Raw genomic sequence first — 25,639 nt, 5'->3', positions numbered from 1 at the left:
AGAAAGTAAATTGAGGGTAAAACAATGATGGTAAAAGCTCTAGTTGAAGATTTAGATCCACTTTAATTGATGGGATTGATCATTGACTCAAAAGTTCCTTTGTTGATTCAATAAATTGGCCATGGAGATTGAAGAAGCTTCTCACATCCATAGTCTCTCTTTTAGATTAAATTAATTAGGGAAAGTCCACCAATCAATTACTAATTAACAATTGCCAAAGAACGTCTTTGAGCCTTAGGCCTTTTGCAAAAGTCAATCGCATAAAGTAATGGAGAGAACCAATTCTAGTCACCCACATGCATGGAGACAACACTAGATCATGCAATTTCCTTGGTTGTGCACCAAGTGTTCTTATGTTTAAACGATTCAAGCAAATACGGACTTAAAATCACTCAAAACAACAATATATCACTTTGCAACAAAAATCAATGGAGATCTTAAATAACAAAGCAATAATATCCTTAAGCATGAAATCACAAGAATACTGAATAACAAAAGGTAAAACAATGAATGTCCAAGTCTCTCAATCCACAATACAACTAAAGCTTCACTTGATCTTCAACTAGAATGAAAGGTTTCAGCCACTCATGGCTGAAACAAAAACCATAAAGAAAGGTAGAAGAAGAAAAGAAGAAGCCGAAGGTGGTGGAGGCGCGGCCTTGCTTGATCCGGATGGAGAAGGAGAAGATGAGTCTGAAAGGAGTCCAAAATCGTGGCTGCCAAAGAGAGTACCTTTTTATAGAGTTTTGGTGCTGCCTAGGTCTTCCTTATTAGTGTAGAGGCTGCCCAAGGTGCTGCCCAAACTCAACTTGCTGCCCAAGTTGTTGCAGAAGAGGAAAGAATCGTAGTGCATGCACTTCAGAAGGCAGGTGCGCGCAGATGGCTTTCAGAATAGGAAAGGGGCGTACCTTGTGTCTGAAAAGGAAGGAAGAGCGATTCAAGGATGCCAATAGAGGAAGAAAAGTCGTGGCTTGCTCTGCAGGAGGGAGGCATGCGTGCGGATAGCACTGAAAGGGAAGGAGGCGCGCGGATCAGGCTTTGCAGAAGAGGTAGGCGCGCGGACAGCACTGTATAGGAAATATTTGCTGTCCAAACTTCCTATTTAGATGGATCCTCTATTGAATTATGAATCTGGACTGAATGAAGGCCAAGTGCATAGAGATCTCCTTCCTGAATAGAGAGTAGTGCGCAGATCATGTTGCAGAAGGCAAGTAGTGCGCAGTCATTGAATGCAAGAGGGAAAGTGGATCTGCCAAGTCTTTCCTTTTCAGGTGGAGCCTTCGTTTGAATTTTAAACGCTGAACGCAGAAGAGGCAAGTGTGCCTTCATGAGATCTTGCTGCCTAAATTGGAAGATATGACTGCTGCAGTATGTGCACATCTTTGAATAAGGAAAGAAATATCTGCGATTTGAATTTTAAATAATCCTCTGACTGAGCTTTCCTTATTTGCTTTTGCCTCTGCACTTTCCTCATTTGAAGACTTTCCTTTTCTGAAAACTTGCCTTATTTGAAGACTTTCCTTTCTTGGCACACGTTCAAAACAAGGCAGGAAGGATTCTGCAGTTCGAATTTCGGACAGTTTGCTGACTGCGCTCTTTGACTCTTTCCTTGTTTGGCACTTTCCATATATGAAACTTTCCTTATTTGGAACTTTCCATATATGAAAACTTTCCTTTTCTGGAACTTTCCATATTTGGCACTTTTTGGCAGTTTTAAGAGCGTTTTCTCCAGAATGTCTTTTCACACCTAGTTTCTGCAAAACATGAACAAAACAACCAAATTAGGCAGAAAATGTGCAAATAAACATCATTAAGATCATGATAATATGGCCTAAAATGCGCTCTGTCAAACATCATTCCGTTTCCAAGCTGCGTGGAAAAACATCCTAATTATAATACTTTTGTATCAAATTGCTGGCATTCGAATATTCCTTCTGGTTATCACTTTAGAATGTATGCAGAATAACTTTAGTAAGTAGAAAATAAAGATTTTTAGATTTGTACATAAATGCAAACGTCGCCTGCTAGCCCGCATAAGAGGTGTCCAAAGGGCCCTATGCAATTCACCGCATTCTGGATTGGTTAGACTAGAGCGAAAATTAAATACTGAGTATCAATCATTATTGGATCGAGAAGAACTAATTTGATTTCAGAAAACTCGTGAGAAATGGATTACAGAGGAAGATAGGAATACATCGTATTATCGTGCTAGTGTAATCATTAAAGGTGCGAAAAAAGAAGAAGAAGATATTTGCTTTAAGGGATGGTTCAGGAAACTGGTGTACAGATCCACAAGAGTTGAGCTTTCTTGCCTTTAGATTCTATAAAGAGATGTATACAGCTGAGAAGTACACTATTTATTTGCCCATTATGGACATAAGTTTTCGACCCTATCTAACAGTCTATGTTTTAGCTTGGAGACAGAGTTTACGCCAGATGAGTTTAAGGGTGCTCTTTTTTCTATGGATCCCTTTAAAGCTCCTGGCTAGGATGATTTTCATGCTGGCTTCTTTCAGAAGTCGTGGAGTACGGCTGGGGATTCTCTAACTAATATGGTTCTTGCAATATTACGGGGATTAGCTCTTCCATCTTCGGTAGGGGAGATTTTTATTACGTTAATAGCTAAAGTTTCAGCACCAAAATCGCTTCATTATTTTCGTCCGATTAGTCTTTGTAATATTGTGTTTAAAGTAATTACTAAAGTATTGGTTAATAGGATGAAGCTTGTTTTACCATCTTTGGTTGCACCTATATAAAGCAGTTTTATCCTAAGAAGATAATTATACGATAATGTAGTTATTTTTCAAGAGGTGGTTCATATTGTGCAAAAGAAGAAATCTGGAATGCAGTGGATAGTGCTTAAAGTGGACTTTAAAAAGGTTTATGATAGGCTACAATTGGACTTTTTGATAGAAACTCTTGTTCAGGCTCAGTTTCCAGCAAGTTGGATCTCTATTATTGAAATGCTCCTAAGGTAATGTTATATGTGGGTTTATTGAGATAACCAAATGTCAGTGCAATTTTCTCCTACTCGTGGGGTTTTTCAGAGGGATCCTTCATCCCCTTATTTGTTTGTGTTAGCTATGGAGCGGTTGGGCCACTTGATTAATAGAGCTATTAATTTGGGTGAATGGTGTCCAATCAGAATAAGTCGGCCTAGTCCCCCGTTTTCGTTTTTGTTCATTAATGACAATCTCCTACTGTTTGGAGAGGCTTCTATTCAACAAATGATGGTAATTAAGGACTGTTTGGATGTATTTGGTCTTGCTTCAGGACAAAGAATGAATTTTCAAAAATCAAAAAAAAATTTTCAGCCAATGTAGATGATGCTAAAAGACAAGATATTTGCTCTGTTGCTGGGATATCATAAGTTGAATCTGTTGGCAAGTATCTAGGAATTCCAAAGGTGTAGGGACGTGTTAACAGGCATCATTTTGATGATCTGTTAGCAAAAATGGACAATCATTTAACAGGTTGAAAAACGAGAATACTTTCTTTTGTTGGTCGGGTAACATTAGCTAAATTTGTCCTTTCTGCACTTCCTAACCATTTGATACAATCAGTTTATATTTCAAAATCAGTGTGTGATAAATTTGATAAAAGGATTAGGAGGTTTATTAGGGGGGGATATTCATTGTGAGCAAAGAGTTCATCCGGTAAACTGGAGTTAGCTTTGTCTACCAATGAACCAGGGTGGCTTAAGGTTAAATTCTTATCGGTTAATGAATTCAACATTTCTAGCCAAGATGGGATGGAGGATTTTGAAAGAAAATCGCACATTATGGGTGCAAGTGCCAAAAGGTAAGTATTTTCACTCGCGTTCAAATTTGGAGGTGTTTGTATCTAAGCCTACTAGCTCTTCTGTTTGGAAAAGTGTTGTTAACAGCTTTCCATTATTGCAAAAAGGCTATTGCAAAAAGGCTTATGTATGGCTATAGGCAATGGAATGAGTGCATCTTTCTGGAACGATACTCGGATTGGAAAGAGGCCTCTTCATGATTTTCTAATCAAGCCCCTTTTAAGTTCGTGTGAACAAGTTATGGTCGCTCAATACTGGAAGAATGATGATTAGAATTAGAATGTTATTACACCATACCTGTCTGATGAGGGATGTAAGTTGGTGGAAGGTAAGTTTTTTATAGCTGATGTTTGTGGTATGGATCAAACGGCATGGAAGCTCATGCATAGTGGTCACTTAACTGTTAAAATGACATATGCTTTGTTAAATGATGAATCATTCGCAACTCCCAATTTGATTTGGAAGATGATTTAGAGTGTTTTGGTTTCTCAATGTATTCCGTGTTTTATTTGGATTTTAATCCATGGGAAACTTATGACTAATATGGAAAGATAGAAGCGTAGTTTTTCAGAAGACATAAGTTGTACCTTCTGTGGTATAATAGTAGAGGACATTCCTCACATTTTTTGAAATTGTCCGAGGGATCAATAAATTTTGGTCTTGCATTTGGAGGTCTGACTATCTTCGTGTGTTCTTGTCTATGGATATGATTACTTGGTTTTCTCAGGTACAAAATTTTAAATGTATGTTATGTTTTGATTCATTTTCTGCACAAGTCCTATTTTTAAATTTATGGTGGCTATGGAAATAGAGGAATGAATATGTGTTTTGTAAATCTTCTGCACAGGTCCTATTTTTAGATTTGTGGTGGCTATGGAAACAGAAGAATGAAGATGTGTTTCATGGCATTCATTGCTATTTAAGCCAACAAATCAATTGTTTTAAGTTGCAGTTAGCACAGAATTTTTAAATTTAGTGTTCAAAGAGTAATAGAACTTCAGACCATGCCCAAACATTGATAAATATTGCTTATCAACCTTCGTTACTTGATTGGGTTAAATTAAACACAAATGGGGCGGCTATAGGGAACCCAGGAAGGGGAGGTGCAAAGGGTCTTGTGCAATTGGTGTGGAGCATGGTTGAAGAATTATTACATTCGTCTGGGTATTTGTTCCTCAATAGATGCGAAGTTACATGTTGTATTATTTGGTCTCTTGGTAACATGGAATATAGATATCAAACAGTTAATGGTTGAAATGGACTCTAAAGCGAACCTTGCTCTAATGGAAACTGATATAAATAAGAACTTGTGCCATACTAATGTTTTGTATTAATATCGTCAGTTGCTATACCTCAATTGACAAGTAAGGTTAGACATGTATATAAACAAACAAATTGTATTGCGAATGGACCCGTTAATCTAGTTGTGACATCAACTGTCAGTGGTTTGAGGCAAATTAGTACATGATAATTTGCAGTTTTTCTTATTTTTATCGGATTACCGGTGTTTGAGGGGTTACCCTCGTATGTATAAAAAAAAATTAAAATAATGGAACATTTTAACTGTTGTTTCAAATTTCTCTTACATATTCATACCATGTTTACAGTTGTAAGAATAGAAACATTCAAATTTATAGATGAGATGAGCGTGTGGATGACATTGTTTACAATTCCTTCATAGTAAAGAAAGGATCATAATCTTCTCAAATGTAGTGTATCGATTTTCCTTTATCATCCTTCCTTTGAAAGAAAACCGAGTTCAGAAAAATAGCAGCTCCGGTTATAGCAACTGTTACAAGAAATTGCTTTGGCGGCCAAGATTTCTCCGACCACCTTCTTGGAGCCCCTTGTGCACGATTTTCCCTTCACATGCAAACACTCTTTGATATGTTATAACTTGAAAGATTTCAAGCATAATCAAATGACTTGCAGGATTTACTGTCCAAATGCTTGCTAATTTCATGACTCAATGACATACCTGCGGGGGCGGCAACGATGATAACTCAGCCTTTGATTCCGACAAATTTCCTACGGTGTTTACAAAATTAGCATTAGATGGTAAAGGAATTGAAAATCGACCTATGCAATAGAGAAGTTGAAAATTTCCTACGTGGTGCTCAAAGAGCTCTACTGCAGGTAACCGGAAGTTGCAATATTCGCAGCTGACAATTCTCAGCGGACAGCTTTGACATTTGTGCAGAGCCAAATTTGCTCGCTCAACTGTCTTATTACATAGTTTACAAGCCACCTGAAATTATCTGTCAGGATTTAAACTCCTGACTTCCGACATTAATTCTGTAAGGTATACTAGGAAATATAAATTACCGGAACATGTCTGATCGAGTAATGTCTCTCGGCGTGCCTAACAGGAATCATTTCTCCACAAGACTTGCATCTTTCTAAGTTACGGGTGCAATGTGCGATATGCAGATTGATATTTGGTAATGGGATTGTTTTATCACTGTTGACACAATAAACTATTAGCTATATTACTCCGGAAGAAAATTAAAAATATGCTTCTCGGAAACATGACCAGCCCATTTTCTTGGAAACCAAACACAACTTATATCAACCAGTTCCTAAGATCGAGATGCCTGAATGTATACATATATGTACATACACATAAAGATAATGATGACAAACCAGTTCGTGCATGTTGTTGTGGATTGTACAGAAGGAATCGCCATAGTTGGTTAAAGAAACAGCAGGATTCATCCACCTGAGGGTTTGTAGAGCGTTTGAAGGAAAGAAATCAGGAAAAATATAATCGTCGTCTTAAGTATTTGCTTTTTAATATCTTGAAAGGATTGGTTTTAGATTCTTAGCTTCGTCTTGGCAAATGTTTTCAAGAGAGGCAAGGCATGATGTTTGAGTTATATTCTAAGGTTAGCTTTTATGTGGCAATTTCAAATATGCAACTCCTATCTGGAATAATAGGCCTATAATTGTCTTTTCTCATCAGTAAGTGAAAAGTCAATTGTGGCTACGGAAGTGTGTCGTCCTTTTTCCTTAACGTCGAAGATTTTCTACAATCCTTCTGTTTTTCCTTTGATGGGCTGTCCGATTCTTAAAACTCTGAAGATGACGGGTGAGATCCTCTAAATTTCCTTACCTCGATTTCCTCATCTGTAGCCCAGACCGGATTTTTTTATTTTTATCTTGTTGCGGCTTCTATGGTAGGGTTAGGGGTGAGCAGTATTCGGTTCAAACCAAAAACATCGATCGAATCGAACTGATTTAAAAATTTAATTCGGTTTTTTATACATTTTGGTTCGGTTCGGTTTTTAATTTCAAAAACTTTAGTTATTTCGGTTCGGTTCGGTTTTGATCAGAAAAAAACCGAAAAAACCAAATCGAACCGATTAGTGATAATAATATATTTTTTCAATAATATAGAGAAATTAAATCATATTAAGATTAAAATATTTTAATTAAATTTTAAAATATTAAAAATAAAGTGTAAAAAATAAAAAAATTATTAAAACCGAATCAGACCGGTTCGGTTCGATTCGATTTCTGACCAAAATCTGTTCGGTTTGGTTTTCATAAACACCAAAATTTCGATTTTCGGTTTATTCGGTTCGGTTCGGTTTTGAACCGACCGAATGCTCACCCCTAGGTAGGGCTGTGCAATCGGTCAGTTCGGTTCCGAACCGAACCGATAAAATCGAAAACCGATTTGTTAAAATTTGTAAAACTGAAAAAACCGATTATGAAGGTATAACCGAACCGAATCGAACAGATAAAAATCGGTTCGGTTCGGTTCAAACCGAAATCTGTATTTTTTTTAAATTTTTTATTTCTAATTTCAACAAAATAATTTAATAAACCGAAATCTGTCGAAATTTAAGATGCCCATCTCAAGAAATAAAATTAATAAACAATTAAAATTAGTATTATCCAAAACGAATGGCTCTTGTTCTCTTCTCGGCTGGAAGTTGTACCCTTTCTCTTCTTCGCATCTTTCGGGCATGGCTACGCTCAATAAGAACCCGGAATAGCAGAGTTGCAGCGATCACACCAAGGTCTTCCGTCGGCAGGACCTCTCTTTCTTTCACCAAAAGTGATCCTCCTGCTTGTAGCGATTGAAGTGACTCTAACTTGTTCCTTCGAACTAGGTTCCTTTTGACTTTTGGGTAAACCCATACCCAACCCAAGACAAACAAATATTAAAAGTAACACAAATTGCCAAAAGCGGTAGTACCTCTGCTCTCAAGAGATCAGTCCACGGTCAGCGGCGAAACTCAGTAAATCGACGGGAAAGAGGTTGATGGTCGACGGTCAGCGATCAACGAGAAAAAGATTGACGATCGGGGGGAATCAGGATTCAGGAGAATAGGGGTTCAGGGGGGGAATCGGGAGATTGGAGAATGGGATTGAGGGGTTCGGCGAAAGGGATGGACTCAGAGAGTACTGGGTTGGGTTGGGTACAATAGGTCTCACAGAGTGCTGGGTTGGGGTGTTGGGTTGGGTTGGGTACGATAGGTCAGGGCCAGGGAATGGCTCGGGCATGGGCTCAGGCCTAGTAACTAAATCGATTTTTTCGATTTGATTGGTTATTTAACATGTTTAAACCGAATCGAATCAAAAATCGAATAATTTTAAATATACTAACTGAATCAAACCGATTATTCCGACTAACCGAACCGAAAAACCGAAATTAATCGGTTCGGTTCGGTTTTTCGGTTTAGACCGAAAAATGCTCTCCCCTACTATGGTTCATGGTTTCCAAGAGCAATTGGGCTTTGGTTGTTTGTGCTTCGGCATTTTTACTTTTAGATTATTAATAATAAAAATTAAAATTATAACATTATTATTTTTTATAATTATTTTTAATAATATAAAAGTAGTGATAAAATAATATAAAATTACATAACAAATTAAATATTCTTTTTAATAGATAATTTTGTAAAAATAATTTTATAAGATATTAATTAAATTGGGTTTCTAAAAATTGAGAATGATGAAGAATTTTAAAACTTCCCCAATTTCAAATTCACACTGATACATTGTCAGATTTATTAATAATTTTTAAATATTTGGCTCAATCAATAAAATTATGAAAAATTGAATTTTAAAATTATAAACAGATTATCAGTGCAAATATAAATTTAATTACAAAGTATTAATTTTTATATTAGTTCGAAATTTTCAAGTATTTTTATAAATTTAAATATAATTAATGTTTGAATTAAAAATTTTTAAGTTTGTATTCACTGTGGTGATGATAATTTTAAAAATTAAAAATAAATTAAAAATCCACACAAAAAATATTTAATAATTTTTAATAAAAAATAAGATGAATTTTTAAAATGAGAAAAATATCTAAATAGTAATTATAAAGATCATTGTTATTAAATTTAAAATAATCGATTAAATTAACGAATTAAATTTTAAAACTGTTCTAATTTATAATTTTATTCAATTATAAAGTAATTCGATGTGAGCCAATTTATTAACCAGTTGAATCAATGAAGTTAACGAGTAATGTTATTTTTCTATATTTTAAACAAATCATATATAGTAAATATAATAATTTATTACATAAAATTAACTGAATATTTTTAATTAATTACGCAATAAACTAGCTAGAAAATAATGTATATATTATATAATTCTTTTCACATAGTTCCTTAGGTTAATTTTTTATATTATGGTCTGGTAGGGTCAATAGTATTCTAATAAAATTGAAAAAATCAATTGAATTGATTTAATTTAAAATTTTAATTGAATTTTTTTATTTTTTTCTATTCGATTTTTATTTTTAAAAATTTCAATTATTTTATTTCAATTCGATTATTGGAGAATGGTAGCATGAGCCACGACCTCGTCGTGTTGAGTTCAGGCCTCATCGCCGTGTTGGTGAGTCTCCTCCAAGGCAAATAACTGTATAAGGACTACATCTCGCTAAAACTCCACCGCAGAAACCCGTTGAGACGACCTGGCAACCTCCTCCCTTAACTCATCTATTTGCCTAGTTTATGTAACAGCCCGGCCCCGTACGACCGGCCCTGTTACCGCTCACAGCCCGTGACCTTCCTCTGGGCCCAGCCACTGTGAGCAGCTCTTAACATCCCTTCACCCTCACGGGTTCCAAGCAGGATTTGTCCCTCGGGGGAGCCATTACGGCCCGCCCTAGCCCGAGTGGATTTGGCCCAATTCCTTCCTCTGGGAATTAGGTCGCCTCCCCCACTGCTCGAACCCTTGACCTCCCACTTTAAGGGAATAGTCTGGTGAGAGTGAGTACCAATTGTTCCAATGGAACAATTGGTAACAGCCCGTGACCTTCCTCTGGGCCCAGCCACTGTGAGCAGCTCTTAACATCCCTTCACCCTCACGGGTTCCAGGCAGGATTTGTCCCCTTGGGTTCTCGTCAAACGCATCCTTCCCCAAGTGGATTTGGCCCAAATTTCCCTTAGGAAATTAGGTCGCCTCCCCCACTGCTCGAACCCTTGACCTCCCACTTTAAGGGAATAGTCTGGTGAGAGTGAGTACCAATTGTTCCATTTTTATGTAACAGCTCGGCCCCTTTCGACCGGCCCTGTTACCGCTCATAGCCCGTGACCTTCCTCTGGGCCCAGCCACTGTGAGCAGCTCTTAACATCCCTTCACCCTCACGGGTTCCAGGCAGGATTTGTCCCTCGGGGGAGCCATTACGGCCCGCCCTAGCCCGAGTGGATTTGGCCCAATTCCTTCCTCTGGGAATTAGGTCGCCTCCCCCACTGCTCGAACCCTTGACCTCCCACTTTAAGGGAATAGTCTGGTGAGAGTGAGTACCACAATTGGTACTATACAATTGGTACTCACTCTCACCAGACTATTCCCTTAAAGTGGGAGGTCAAGGGTTCGAGCAGTGGGGGAGGCGACCTAATTTCCTAAGGGAAATTTGGGCCAAATCCACTTGGGGAAGGATGCGTTTGACGAGAACCCAAGGGGATAAATCCTGCCTGGAACCCGTGAGGGTGAAGGGATGTTAAGAGCTGCTCACAGTGGCTGGGCCCAGAGGAAGGTCACGGGCTATGAGCGGTAACAGGGCCGGTCGAAAGGGGCCGGGCTGTTACAGTTTACCCTTTAAACTTAATAATATGCCATGGGCCTCAGCTGTAGCAATCAGGTTCTCCTCCCGGCGCACCTCATTGATGCGATGGTTCATAGAGCTCTGAAGAGATCGATTCCGGGCATCAATCTCCATATACATGCCGAAAGACTGTAACAAAAAAAATCAAAATTATAAAACCTTTTAACTTAGAAGTATTAAAAAAGACATAAAGCTTACCATAAAGAGCATCTCCCTCAGACTATCTCTAAGGGCGTCTAAGCCGCCTACTGTTTAATAGCGCAGGCCAGGTGGCTGACAATGGCTAGAAAATGGGGGTTAGAAGCATCTAGAGCCCCATCAAAGATTTTGCTATACAGCATCTCAGCTACGAAGGCCGGTGTCAATTCAGCACTAACTTCAACAGCATTAAGTAGGTCATTATCTGGAGCAAAAGACAGGTTCTCTACCACTTTCTTCCCCTTATCAACAAGAGGGGAAGGAACTGCCTCTATAGTCTCTGAAGTCCTAGCGCGCTTAGCAGCCCGACCCTCTATGGTAATAGCCCCACAGCTTTAATGGGGAAACGTTCAAAGGAGGAGACCTAGTGCCCTCCTTTGAGCTGCTATCTGCCGACTCGCTAATCACGATGGGCTCTTTGTGGACTTCTTTCGGAGTGGGGGGAGCCATAGAAGATGTTGGCGCTTTAGGTAAGACTGATCAAGCATAATTTAGCCATGTTTTTAATATATTATTTACTGTTTATTTACATATTTTTCTAGCTTAAATTGTGTTTTTGTTATGTTTTTGTAGAAAAGGAAGAAATTGAAGAGTTGGAGAAAAAGTGCAGAAAATGACAGCAAAAGTGATTTGCCCAGTAATTTGCCCAAATCACTCGAAGAAAACTGGGCAAATCACCTTGACAGCAGAACTACAGAGACAGAAACTGGACTGAATCCCAGAGAGCGATTTGCCCGGTGATTTGCCCAAATCACTCGCAGAAAACTGGGCAAATCACCTTGACAGCAGAACTTGACAGCAGAGGCGGGAAAACAGCTGGAAACCGAATTTCAAGTTTTCAGAAGTCCAAATCCAACTCAATCACTACCAAATCAATTCCAAGAGCCACGAAAGAGTTTCTCACTTAAGGAATTCCAGTTGCAATCAAATTCAACATCAAAAGAGGAATCACAAGCCAAACCAAAAAGGGATTTCAAAACCCTAAAAGGAGAGATTTCTTCAGCTATAAAAGGGGCAACCTCCAAACCAGCGGGACATCTTCTGCTGAGGAATTGAACTCGCCAGAAACTCTCCAGCATCTTCCTTTTTCTTTTCTTTTCATCTTTTTGTGTATTTAGTCCACCATGAGTGGCTAAACTCCTTCTTTTCTAGTTGAAGTTGGTGAATTTCAGATTTTGTGATGAATTGGGAGATTTAAATCTCCATTGTTAAACTTCTATTTATTTCCAATATTTATGCAATTTGATCTTGCTATAATTGTTGCTTTACTTTTAGAATCAATAAGGGCCCATTGCTTTTAATTGCTTGAGTAACAATTGTTTAAATAATTTAGGTCCGTAATTGCTTAGAATATTTAAACTCACATTTAATCAAATTGCATGATCTAAACTTGACCACGCGGTTGGCAAGGTTAGAATTAGGTTTCTCTAAGTCTTAATGCAGTTAACAGTTGTTCGATGCTATAATGCCCCAAGGACGTTCCTTGGCAACTTGTTAACTAGTGTTTGATTAGCAAACGTTTCCTAATCAAACTAGAACTAAGGAGGAATTTGGATTGTGAGAAGCGTCTTCCACATCCAAAACTAATTTATTGGAATAAATAGGAGAATTAAAGAATCAATGATCAATTCTAAACAATCTGAAATAAGATCCATACTTCAACTAGAAGCTTTTCTCTTATTGAAATTTCTCATCTATTTAAGTTATTGCTTTCTTTTGCCATTTAGTTTTAGTTCATCAAATCAAAACCCCCTCTTTTAATTATTTGTTATTTATTTGCCTTGGTCATTATTAGGAAGGTCTTTAGTGTCAATTCCCTGTGGTTCGACCCTATTGCCACTATCTGCAAATTTATTTGTTGATCGTTTAATAGGTTTATTTTTTACGGCTTCGACAACCGCCTATCAAAAATTGGCGCCGTTGCCGGGGAATTGATTTAAACTAACGTATTTTCCTTTTTATGACCAGGGCTGATTTACAAGCATGGCTACGGTAAGTATGTCTTTTCTCTCTTCTCAAATTTTTGAACTAACCTCTATTGTGAGAAATTATAGTCAAGCTCGACAAGTTCAACAACTTCAACAAGCACATGCATTTGAAGGATTCTATGGACAACCAAGACATAATCCCTACCTTGACACATACAATACAGGTTGAGGAGACAATCTGAGCTATGGCTATGCTAGGACAGACCACTACCATGACTACCAAAGAGATCTGCAATATAATCCATGTTGGGGGGACAATCCGAATTATGGCTATGCAAGGGCTGACTACTACCAAAACTATCAAGCCCAAGCAACACCTCAAAACTCCAATATGGAACTTGAAGAGATGGTGAGGAAATTGGAAATTTCTGGGAAAATTCTCCAACAGCAAGTGGATCAAGCGGTCAACTCAGTGGACGCATACATATTAAGAAGAGAGGAAGACTTCAAGATATATGGGACGATGACGAAGAGACAGACCGAGCTGTTGAGTCTGCTGCACAAATCACCACTACACTTGAATCTGAACCAACTACTGCCCAAACAACACTTGTTGAAGCTTCTGCCATCCAAGAGACAGCAACTACTGTAAAAAATTCAGACTTTGCTGCTGTTCAACCTACTGCAAATAGAGACAGCAGTTGCTGTCCACCTGCTGAAAATTCCACAATTACATCAGCAATTGCTGAACCTGCTGTCCAAAAATCAGCAAGTACTGAATCTGCCACCATTACATCCCTTGTTGCTGTCCAAACACCAGCAACCTCAGAAATTGACACCACTGAACCAGAAGTTGTTGCACTCGCTGAACCAGCAACATACACCACTCAAACAGCTCATGAACAGCCAGCAAAGAAGCAACAAGTGGGACAAATGGCTTCATCCTTGAGTAAGCTTGAATCACAAGGAAAGCTACCTTCCCAAACTGAGATAAATCCAAGGCAAAATACTAGTGCCATCATATTGAGGAGTAGAAAAGAGCTGCAAGACAGCAAGGCTAAAAAATTGCAAAAACAGGCCATGGAAGACATTCTGCCAGAAAGTAATCAGGGCAGTGATTTGCCCAACGATTTGCCCAAATCACTGGGCAAATCACCCACAGACCAGACAGAATCCAGTCAAAAGCAGAAACAGCAACCTATGGAGAAATTCAAGGTACCTCCTCCTTTCCCAAAGAGATTTGCAAGGTCCCAAAAGGAAAAAGAGGAAAAAGAGATATTGGAGACACTTCGCAAAGTGGAAATTAACATTCCCCTACTTGATGCTGTGAAGCAAATTCCAAGGTATGCTAAATTTCTCAAAGAGCTATGCACCAACCGAAGGAAACTTGCTGAACGTGAAAAGGTAAGTGTGGGGGAATGTGTTTTAGCTGTCATCCAAAGGAAACTACCAGTCAAATGCAAGGATAGAGGAATGTTTGCGGTTTCATGCAAAATAGGCAACATAGGAATAAAGAAGGCCATGTGTGACCTTGGAGCTTCAATAAATGTCATGCCTCTTTCTATTTTTAACTTGTTGAATGCAGGTACACTTAAGGGCACCAGCATTATGATCCAATTGGCTGATCGATCTGTTGTCTACCCCAAGGGAGTGCTAGAAGATGTGTTGGTACAAGTGGACCAATTAGTCTTTCCAGCAGATTTTTATGTTATTGACATGGAGGAAGACAAGAGCAACACCACCTCTGATATCTTACTTGGGAGACCATTCTTGAGCACAACAAGAACAAAAATTGATGTGCATGATGGAACATTGACTATGGAGTTTGAAGGGGAAGTTATCAAATTTAATGTTTATGATGCCATGAAATTCCCCAATGATGTTTCTCATGTTTATGGCCTTGATGTTATTGATAATTTAAGTCAAGAAGTTTTTAATTTTGATCAAGAAAACTTACTTTATGAAGGTCTTTGCAGGAGAGAAGAAGTGGACAACAACATCTCTGAAGCAGACAAAACAGCAGACTGCTGCAACTTGCTGGATGAGAGTGATTTGCCCAGTGATTTGCCCAGATCACAGCCCAAATCAGACAGCAAGCAGACAGAAAACCAGCAGACAGCAGATACACCAGATCTGAAGCCCTTGCCCAGCCACCTCAAATATGCATACTTGGAGGCTGGAAATACACTTCCAGTAAATATTTCCAACCAGCTCAGCCAAAAAGAAGAAGAAAAGCTCCTTGATGTGTTAAGGAAGCACAAAAAAGAAATTGGGTGGACCTTGGAGGACATAAAAGGCACCTCAAGACCATTCGGCGGAGGCTCAAGACAGGATGCAGCACATGGAAAGCATGTTGCAGCTGCTGGTTCAACATTTTTCTGCCCCAGCACCGTGACAGATAGCGATTTGCCCAGTGATTTGCCCAGTGCTTGCCCAAGTCACTGGTCAAATCACCCCCAGGCCAGGAAATATCTTTCCCTTTTCTCCTTCATTTTTCTATATGTTTATTCACACATTGAGGACAATATGTGGGATAGGTGTGGGGGTACTGGAGAGTATTTATTCACTGATCACACCATCTTTTGATTTCTTTTTTATTTCTTTTTGATTTCTTTTTGTTTCTTTTTGTTTCTTTTTGTTTCTTTTTTCTTTTTGCATTATTCTTACCCCTTTTTGCACACACCAGAATTTTTTCACACGTTTTGCACACACACACAGAATTTTGTCTTGGTTTTTGCTCTACTCAACTTAGATAACAAGGTTAAAAGAGTTTCCTTATCTCATGACCCCATTGATCTACCACCCCTTTAAGCCTAAATTGAATCATTCACAGTATGTTACCTTCACTTAGGGAGTTTTTCTCTTGAATTGAATCCTTAAATTTGCTAAGGTCAAGGGAAATTAAAATACAAATACATGCAAACACAAAGTGAGTGTAACTCCCTATGAGCTGATTTGCCCAAATTATCATGAAAAACCAGCACAAAGCACAAATCACAAACTTGTTCCAATGGTCTAAGACTATGAACTGAGCCTAATAGCCACTTGGAGAAGTAACTAACTGAGTAACCGGGGGTGTATCACCCATGTACACAATCGCGTAAAAAGGTCAGTAACTTTTTCAAGCGAATAAGTTTCGATGGTCTAGACTATGAACAGAGCTAGTAGCCACTTGAACAAGTGACTAACTGAGTAACCGGGGGTGTATCACCCATGTACACAATCGCGTAAAAAGGTTAGTGACTTTTTCAGGCAAGGATAAGAATAAGTGCTGCTGAAAATAAAAATATAAATTAAATAAAAAGGAGAAAGAGAGAAGATGGCAGGTCACTTCTAGGGGTTGCATTAAAACTAACATAAAGGAATAAGCATGATTGATTCAAAAACCTTTCTCTTGACCATGGTAGGTGAAAGGAAACAAGGAAATGAGAGGATGACCTTAGTGCATGTACTCTATACTGTGATAATTCAGATTAGGAGTCTAGGGGGGGCTGATTAAGTGGTACTTAGGCTCTAAGGAAAAAGGAACTTGATTGGCTAAGTTATTGTTTGCTTGAGGACAAGCAAAAAGCTAGGTGTGGGGGTATTTGATCAAGCATAATTTAGCCATGTTTTTAATATATTATTTACTGTTTATTCACATATTTTTCTAGCTTAAATTGTGTTTTTGTTATGTTTTTGTAGAAAAGGAAGAAATTGAAGAGTTGGAGAAAAAGTGCAGAAAATGACAGCAAAAGTGATTTGCCCAGTAATTTGCCCAAATCACTCGAAGAAAACTGGGCAAATCACCTTGACAGCAGAACTACAGAGACAGAAACTGGACTGAATCCCAGAGAGCGATTTGCCCGGTGATTTGCCCAAATCACTCGCAGAAAACTGGGCAAATCACCTTGACAGCAGAACTTGACAGCAGAGGCGGGAAAACAGCTGGAAACCGAATTTCAAGTTTTCAGAAGTCCAAATCCAACTCAATCACTACCAAATCAATTCCAAGAGCCACGAAAGAGTTTCTCACTTAAGGAATTCCAGTTGCAATCAAATTCAACATCAAAAGAGGAATCACAAGCCAAACCAAAAAGGGATTTCAAAACCCTAAAAGGAGAGATTTCTTCAGCTATAAAAGGGGCAACCTCCAAACCAGCGGGACATCTTCTGCTGAGGAATTGAACTCGCCAGAAACTCTCCAGCATCTTCCTTTTTCTTTTCTTTTCATCTTTTTGTGTATTTAGTCCACCATGAGTGGCTAAACTCCTTCTTTTCTAGTTGAAGTTGGTGAATTTCAGATTTTGTGATGAATTGGGAGATTTAAATCTCCATTGTTAAACTTCTATTTATTTCCAATATTTATGCAATTTGATCTTGCTATAATTGTTGCTTTACTTTTAGAATCAATAAGGGCCCATTGCTTTTAATTGCTTGAGTAACAATTGTTTAAATAATTTAGGTCCGTAATTGCTTAGAATATTTAAACTCACATTTAATCAAATTGCATGATCTAAACTTGACCACGCGGTTGGCAATGTTAGAATTAGGTTTCTCTAAGTCTTAATGCAGTTAACAGTTGTTCGATGCTATAATGCCCCAAGGACGTTCCTTGGCAACTTGTTAACTAGTGTTTGATTAGCGAACGTTTCCTAATCAAACTAGAACTAAGGAGGAATTTGGATTGTGAGAAGCGTCTTCCACATCCAAAACTAATTTATTGGAATAAATAGGAGAATTAAAGAATCAATGATCAATTCTAAACAATCTGAAATAAGATCCATACTTCAACTAGAAGCTTTTCTCTTATTGAAATTTCTCATCTATTTAAGTTATTGCTTTCTTTTGCCATTTAGTTTTAGTTCATCAAATCAAAACCCCCTCTTTTAATTATTTGTTATTTATTTGCCTTGGTCATTATTAGGAAGGTCTTTAGTGTCAATTCCCTGTGGTTCGACCCTATTGCCACTATCTGCAAATTTATTTATTGATCATTTAATAAGTTTATTTTTGACGGCTTCGACAACCGCCTATCAAAGACCGACGTCTTTGAGGTCGCAGAATGAGAGCCCCAGACACTAGCACCAAAGTCAAAAAAGGTGTGGGGATACGAGCAGAGGGGCAAGCTGACGATGCAGTAGTTGCTGCTTGAAAAACCTCCCTGGTCACATTTGCAATAGACTTGTTGGCCTTGAAAGCAACCAAAGTGTCCTTCATGCTCTCCCTAAACAAGGTGAAGTTCTTGGGGAAGTTAATGGTATCCATTGGCACGTTGGAGGCTGAAAAGGAAAAATCAATTCAATCAAAGCTCAAAATAACAAAAGAAGAACATAAAGGGGAAAAATCAAAAGGTATCAGTTTGCTGGTAGTCCTGTAGGTTAGACATGTATATGCACTTCTCAACATCATATTTCTTCCTTACAGAAGTTAGTCGAAGAAGGCAAATTTGATATACTAGGGTTAACCTAGGAAATTTGTTACAGCCCTGAAAATTTGATATACTAAGGTTAACCTAGGAAATTTGTTACAGGCCTGAGAAATCTCCCCCTAGGAGAGGTCAATATCCCAGTTAATTTCCGAGCTCTCCTTCATCTCAGCGACAACAAAATGTTCTACCTAACCCTTAATAGAATCCTTATACCCCATAAATATTGACAATCCAACTCGGAGACTAAAATAATAAAATCTGTAATTAGATCTAACCAAACGGAAGAATGTACAGAACAACTCGAAGGAAGGGGAAAAACCCCAACATAAGCAAATAGACTCAAAACAGCACATAAACAAAATAGAGTTGGGAGATAACATTCGAAGAGTCACTCTAAAGTGCCAAAAGGTCTCGATGAAAAAAAGGGGTAAATAGAAAAGTAAGCTCGAACTCATGCTATTTTACAAAAAAGACCAAATTACGCCCTTACTGAACATCTATCAGGCCTTCTGGTAGGGGATTAGGGAGAACTATGTGCTCATTAGGCAAGGGAACCCTAATCTTGAAGATTAGGGTGTCAGCGAGGTCGCGAGAAAAATAATGGAAAAAAAAAGGAGTGACAGAAGACACTAGATTGACCACCTTAGAAATCCTAGTAGAAGTCATGAGAGGAGCAAGATATACCTCGAATCGGAAAATTGGAGATTACAAAGAAGAGAAAGAGCAAGATAGCAGAAGCAGCGCAAGAGACAGAGCAATGAGCAAAAGTAAAAGCACAAATTTGAAATGGAAAAAGGCAGAGAAATGACGTTTTGACAGAACTTTCTTAGAGCCGCATGGTAATATTTTAGATCTCAAAATTTACCCTTTATAAATCATGAAATAATTAATGGATCGGTAAAGGGGTACTTGATTACGGTCGAATTCCAAACGCCCAGGTCTTGATGAAGGCCAAACTAGAAGGACTGGGTTTAAACTCCAACAAGACTCAATACGCGGCCCTAAGCCTCCTATGGGATCAGGGCCTATCTAGGCAAACCAGACTGGACATGAATTCACTCTTAGGATCCTAGCATCAAATATACATTCCCTTTACAGTAAAATAGATTCTGTGATGTCCGAAATTGTGTTCAGATAACGCAGATGAAATTAAATAGCTGCCTGACGAAAAAAAAAAGAAAGAACGTCGTATGTCCATACGTATTGTCAATTTAACTGTGGCAAGAAAATACACATACAAGACAATGATTACACGTTACCAAAAGATAAAAAATAAATAAATAAAAAAATACAAAAAAAAACAAAAACCAAATTTATCAAAATATATCTCATCTAAAGCCATTCTTAAATTTCAGACAACCAATAAATATATCTAAACGGTTAAATTTTAAAATTTTAAAATTATATTCCCCTAACTCATGAAATAAACTATAATAAGTTTATATATTATTTCCAACCAATTAAAGTAGAAGCATATATATATATACCCCCATATCTAATATAGCTTTTATATATATTGTAAAAGGAATTAATGTACCGATATGTAAATTATAATACCATATTACAAACTAATAAATAATTAATATATTAATAAATTGAATTATAATTGTATAATTGAATTGCTAATTTATAAATAATAAATTAAATTAAATATTATTTTATTCATAAATATCTATAATAACACTTAATAGTTACCATATATATATATATATAGTAATCCTTTTTTTTTTTTTTTTGAAATGGACATATAGTAATACTTAAAAGTTACCATATATATGTATATATATAAATAGAAGGCTGGTAACTTAATAGTTAATAGTTACCATATATACATATATATATAGTAATACTTAATAGTTACCATATATTCCTAATTTTTAATATAATATACATATTTTAATCGGATCAGTTTATTAAAAAGATGGTGCTTTTAACAAGTATTTTTCAATTTATAAGAATCAAATGGGAGAAAAATGTCCAATCACTATCCTTGACAAATTATCAATTTTAAATTATTATATTAAAAAAAATATTGATCATACAGATACTCAACAAGGAAAAATATTAAAAGAATATAAAACTAAGAAAAAGAGAGGAAATTAAACTTGTTTTCAAATAGTTTTCTCTCTTGTCCATCATAAAAATGACAATTTCACCTAAGGCAGAGCATACACCACTGTCTAGATTTGGGAACCTTACCTACACATATGTAGCATGCACCACCCTCTAGATGTAACATGCAGAACCCCAAGATATCATCAAAATTTCATTTTCCCAATTCACTGCATGTCAAAATCTCCCACAAACAGACTCTGTTTATCACTCATTAATTACTTTGCTATATATATAGACATACTTGAGTTGTTGTCTGCATATTTTTAAAGTGGTTTCATGGGGTCCCAGTACTGATTCATGTCTGAGTTTCTCTGAGTCTCTTGACACATATACATATCTAATATATCGGCGGGCAAGATCTTTTCTTTTCTTTTCTTTTCTTTTCTTCTTCGTTTTTCTCTCACTTATAAGCTGGTGGGTTGCTCTTTGCAGCAGAAAAAGGAGAAGCTTTTTTCTTGCAAGGTGGCTGACAATGGTTGTTTGGTCGATCTTCTTCTTCTTCTTCATCTCCTTTTTTGCTGTTTCTTCTGGGTACATACGTTTACTCTCCTTCATATAATCTGCTTTTTTACTTTACATTTTATATCGCTTTAAATGATTAATCTGATAAATGAAAATTGGGTTTTAACTTTTCTTTTTTTTTTTTTTAAATTCATTGATAGAAGAGAGATTTTGCCAAATGCGTACTGCTCATCTCCAGGGCCTGACGTTCGGCTATCTTGGAAGAATAATCACAGAGTAATTAATTACTTGTTCATCATCGAATTAATTATAAAAATAATTATTCTAATTAAAAGTATTTGATCATAATTTTCAGATGGTGATTGATAATGGCTTTGTTCAAGTTACTTTATCAAATCCAACAGGTGACATAACCGAAATACAGTATAATGAAATGGGTAACGTACTTGAATTTCACAATGGTGAAAGCAATCGAGGGTATGTATTTACATAATTGGATTTTATTATCTTATTAGCTAATATTTACATAATTAAATAATTATAAAAAAAAAATAAATTGGATTTATAGGTACTGGGATATTGTGTGGAACAAGCCTGGAACTCGTGTAGCCTATGATAGGTAATCAAATTTGCTTCATGAATTTGCAGAATTTTTTTTATTATTTATAAATATTTTTTAAAAAAATCCAAATGTTATGCAGATTAAAAGGAACAAACTCTAGTGTTATAATGGAAGATGAAAATCAAGTGGAAGTTTCATTCACTAGAATCTGGAATGCTTCCATTGGTAACTACACAGCTCCTCTAAACGTAGACAAGAGGTGAATTTCTAATTCTTACACAAGTAAATTTGTAGTCTATTTAATTTATATAGATATTAATTTTTATTACTTTGCTCAGGTATATAGTCAGACGTGGCAGCTCTGGGATCTACATGTATACAACGTTAGAACGCTTAGAAGGATGGCCTGACTTTGACATGGATCAGATTCGAATCGTTTTCAAACTTCGAAGTGATAAGTAATCATCGTTTCTCAAAATTAGACTAAATTTTTATTTAATTTATGATGTTAATGGGTTGTGTAGTGAATGGTCAGGTTTCATACGATGGTAATATCAGATGACAAGCAAAGGGTTATGCCAGCGGTTAAAGACTGTCGCAAAGGACAACGCCTAGCTTATCCAGAAGCTGTTCTCTTAACTGACCCAACTAATCCCAATCATAAAGGAGAGGTAGCAATTTGTAAATTTTTCCATGATGGGTTAATATTTTTTATTACAAAAAGGATTAAATTGTAATTGTAATAATAAATTTTGGATTCAGGTGGATGATAAGTATCAATATTCATGTGAGAACAAAGATAACAGGGTTCATGGGTGGATTTCAGAGGATCCACCGGTGGGATTTTGGGTGATTACGCCTAGTGATGAGTTTCGAGCAGGTGGGCCTCTTAAGCAAGATCTCACCTCTCATGTAGGCCCCACTGCTCTCTCCGTAAGTCAATTCTCTCAAAATCTGAGTATATATTTATTTATTTTGTAATTTATATTTTATTTTAATTTACAATTAAATGCAGATGTTTACGAGTACCCATTACTCTGGGAAGGACTTGGATACGAGATACAGGAATGGAAAACCATGGAAAAAAGTTTTTGGTCCTGTGTACGTCTTCATCAACTCCATTTCAATAGATGAGGACCCTTTATTACTTTGGGAAGATGCTAAAGAGCAGGTATGAATATATTTTTCTTTTTTAATGATCAGTCTGAGTATTTTAAAAAATAATGGTTTATTTTCTACATATTTAAAAGAAAATTGAAAGTTTACTAATAAAAATTTTGAGGATGAATATTAGATGTTGGTAGAAGTGGAAAGTTGGCCATATGATTTTCCTGAGTCGGAGGATTTTCCATCTTCATTTCAAAGAGGATCCGTTTCAGGCCAATTATTAATACACGACAGGTAACAGTATTATCATATCAAAATTTATATAATTATTTAGTGTTGAACCGAAGTTTATGTTCATAATTGAATAATAGAATTTAATGATATTTTCAGGTACGTTAATAAAAGGCTAACGTGGGCTGGCTCTGCTTATGTGGGTTTGGCTGCACCTGGAGATGTGGGCTCATGGCAAAGAGATTCTCAGGTTATCATAAACAAATGCACCTGAAGATTTAATCCTTTAACCTTCTGCCCTTACATTAAAATTTTCTTTTGTTTGTAAATCATTTTCCCACTTATTAGATGCAAGTAATAATAGTTAATCTAAGTTAGAATTGTATTTTTTGTATTTCTCTTTAGGGCTATCAATTTTGGACTCGAGCTAATAAGGAAGGATATTTCTTAATTGAAAATGTTCGAGCTGGAGAATATAATTTATATGCTTGGATTCCTGGTATTATTGGAGATTGGAAATTTGATGGTAATATCACTGTCCAATCAGGTAACTAAACATATTTAACTATTTATTTGCTTGATTTAATTTGGTTAAGTGATTAAATATATATAATTTATTCATATTCGAATTTGAACTCAACTTTTCAGTTTATTATTATTTTTTTTGAAATGTAGGATATGAAATTGAACTGGGTGTTCTTGTGTATGAGCCACCAAGAAATGGTCCAACCCTTTGGGAAATAGGCGTCCCTGATCGAACTGCTGCTGAGTTTTTTATACCAGATACATATCCAACACTCCAGAATAAACTATATACGAATCACCCCACAGACAAGTAATTTTCTGTCATTAATTTTAAATAAAATTTTACTTCATTAACAACAAACCTTGGATTAATCTTTTTTCTCTTCAATTGACAGGTTTAGGCAGTATGGACTATGGCAAAGATACACTGATATGTACCCTACCCAAGATCTCATCTACACTATTGGCATTAGCAATTATCGTCAGGATTGGTTTTTTGCTCAGGTTCCCAGGTATTCGTCAAGAGTTTAAATTCTTATAGACTCCTTTCTTGTTATGACTTTAAGAGTTCCATTGTACAGGAACACAAGGAACAAAACATTTCAAGCAACTACATGGCAGATAAAATACGATCTAGAAAATGTGAATCAAACTGCAAGCTACACACTCAGAGTGGCATTAGCATCAGCTTCTGCAGCAGAACTACAGGTATATATATTAACATTTAAGCCACAAGTTTAGTTATTACTCTAGCTAATGAAACTTTAATTATGGTTGGAAGGTTCGATTCAATGATCCAAATCGGCGTCGACCTCACTTTACAACAGGGTTAATAGGCAGGGATAATGCCATTGCAAGACATGGAATTCATGGATTATATTGGTTATACAACATCAATGTGTCTGGCGATTTACTTGGAGAAAAAAACAACACAATTTATCTAACACAATCAAGAAGCAAAAGTCCTTTCTGTGGAATCATGTATGATTATATTCGCTTCGAAGGTCCTTCATTTACCAGTACTTAATAGTTTCGAAATGATTCAAATCTCAGGCAAACAAGTTACTCCTTGATTATAGTTATGATGCATGAAATCATAAGTGGTTTCGATTCGATTTTGCTCAAAATTATTAAATATATACTTTAATGTTATCTATGTATATACTATTTATTTAATTATTTTGTAAAAATATATAATTTAAATTGAAAAATTATATTTTATTTTTATTAGGCAGACGGAAGTGGTTCTAGATAGAAGCCGTTGAACCCAGCCCATCTGAACAAATTAAAGAGCAAAAGCTTTAGTTATTCCCTATATGATTTTAACAGCAAAAGCTTTAGTGATGCAATAATAATATCTTTGGAATGAAGGAAAGTGAAGGGAGACAAACCCTAAAAACTAGAAATAGTTCAAAGTAGAAAATAACAAGAAGATAGAATAAATGTATATAACTAAAACTAGAATTCAGAAGAAAGAAAACATATCTGAAAATCTTCCTTTCTTGGTTGCAGAAAATTTCTAAGTCATGATAAAGTTCATGTGCTTCTCTTAACATCACAACTAAAAAGAAGTGATTTTCAATGGTGGGGTGACTCATTAAAGTGACTTTTTCCATTGTTGGGATGATAAATTAATGGAAAATATTGGTTACGTATCTTTTTCTTATCGGTTTTCGTACATGTATGATTTGTTGATGATTGACACCTGGCCAATCTGGGAGCAGAAGGCATAACTACTGCTTAATTATATAATCTAATCTTGAAATTAGGGTTCCTTAATCCAAGGATTTTCTTCACATCTTCTGCTAAGATCGAATTTAATTGGCTACTTCACATGGGTTTAGGCCAATAGCAAGCTGTCTCTTGAGACTGCCACCAAACCTTCATGATTATTGGTGTCTTCACCTTGCCCCTACCCATTAACTTGTATAAAATAATCTTAATTAATATATTGTTTTAGGGTTTAAAAGGATGCCATGCCTAAACCAAGATGCTTATTTAGTGCATGTTTTATTTTTCCAACCGAATTATGTAGTTATTTTTATTTTTTGCTTTAAAAAAAATAGAATATTGAAAATTGAATCTCTCCCTAAATTAAAAAAATTATAATCCGTTTATTAATACGTTATTATTCAGTTCGGTTATATAAAAAATATAAAAATAAATTTACCGATTAAATTTATCGATATTTTGTATACTAATTGTTGAAATATTGATTATTTAC

The 25,639-nt window shown here is 36.4% G+C and overlaps 2 protein-coding genes across 2 annotated transcripts; one reads left to right on the top strand and one right to left on the bottom strand.

Annotated features, from left to right (window-relative positions):
• Positions 1 to 5,325: 5,325 nt before the first annotated feature.
• On the bottom strand, positions 5,326 to 6,682 carry LOC110628781 (TRAF-type zinc finger domain-containing protein 1). The gene is made up of 5 exons (XM_021775580.2): positions 6,443 to 6,682; positions 6,125 to 6,260; positions 5,910 to 6,047; positions 5,778 to 5,827; positions 5,326 to 5,662 (listed from the first exon to the last, which is right to left on the bottom strand). Exons 1-5 carry the CDS (start codon positions 6,484 to 6,486, stop codon positions 5,503 to 5,505), a joined length of 528 nt encoding a protein of 175 aa, XP_021631272.1. The 5' UTR covers positions 6,487 to 6,682; the 3' UTR covers positions 5,326 to 5,502.
• Positions 6,683 to 20,818: 14,136 nt separating this feature from the next.
• LOC110628766 (rhamnogalacturonate lyase B) lies at positions 20,819 to 24,493 on the top strand. The gene is made up of 16 exons (XM_021775567.2): positions 20,819 to 21,059; positions 21,191 to 21,266; positions 21,346 to 21,467; positions 21,559 to 21,609; positions 21,692 to 21,811; positions 21,891 to 22,010; positions 22,088 to 22,223; positions 22,315 to 22,485; positions 22,568 to 22,723; positions 22,847 to 22,953; positions 23,050 to 23,140; positions 23,296 to 23,437; positions 23,566 to 23,725; positions 23,811 to 23,927; positions 23,997 to 24,123; positions 24,197 to 24,493. Exons 1-16 carry the CDS (start codon positions 21,001 to 21,003, stop codon positions 24,440 to 24,442), a joined length of 2,001 nt encoding a protein of 666 aa, XP_021631259.1. The 5' UTR covers positions 20,819 to 21,000; the 3' UTR covers positions 24,443 to 24,493.
• The last annotated feature ends 1,146 nt before the right edge of the window (positions 24,494 to 25,639 follow it).

This window comes from Manihot esculenta, chromosome 12, assembly GCF_001659605.2.
Source record: "Manihot esculenta cultivar AM560-2 chromosome 12, M.esculenta_v8, whole genome shotgun sequence".
Lineage (NCBI taxonomy): Eukaryota > Viridiplantae > Streptophyta > Magnoliopsida > Malpighiales > Euphorbiaceae > Manihot > Manihot esculenta.
The sequence above is the reverse complement of the archived record's forward strand: the minus strand, read 5'-3'. Positions and strand labels throughout refer to the sequence as shown.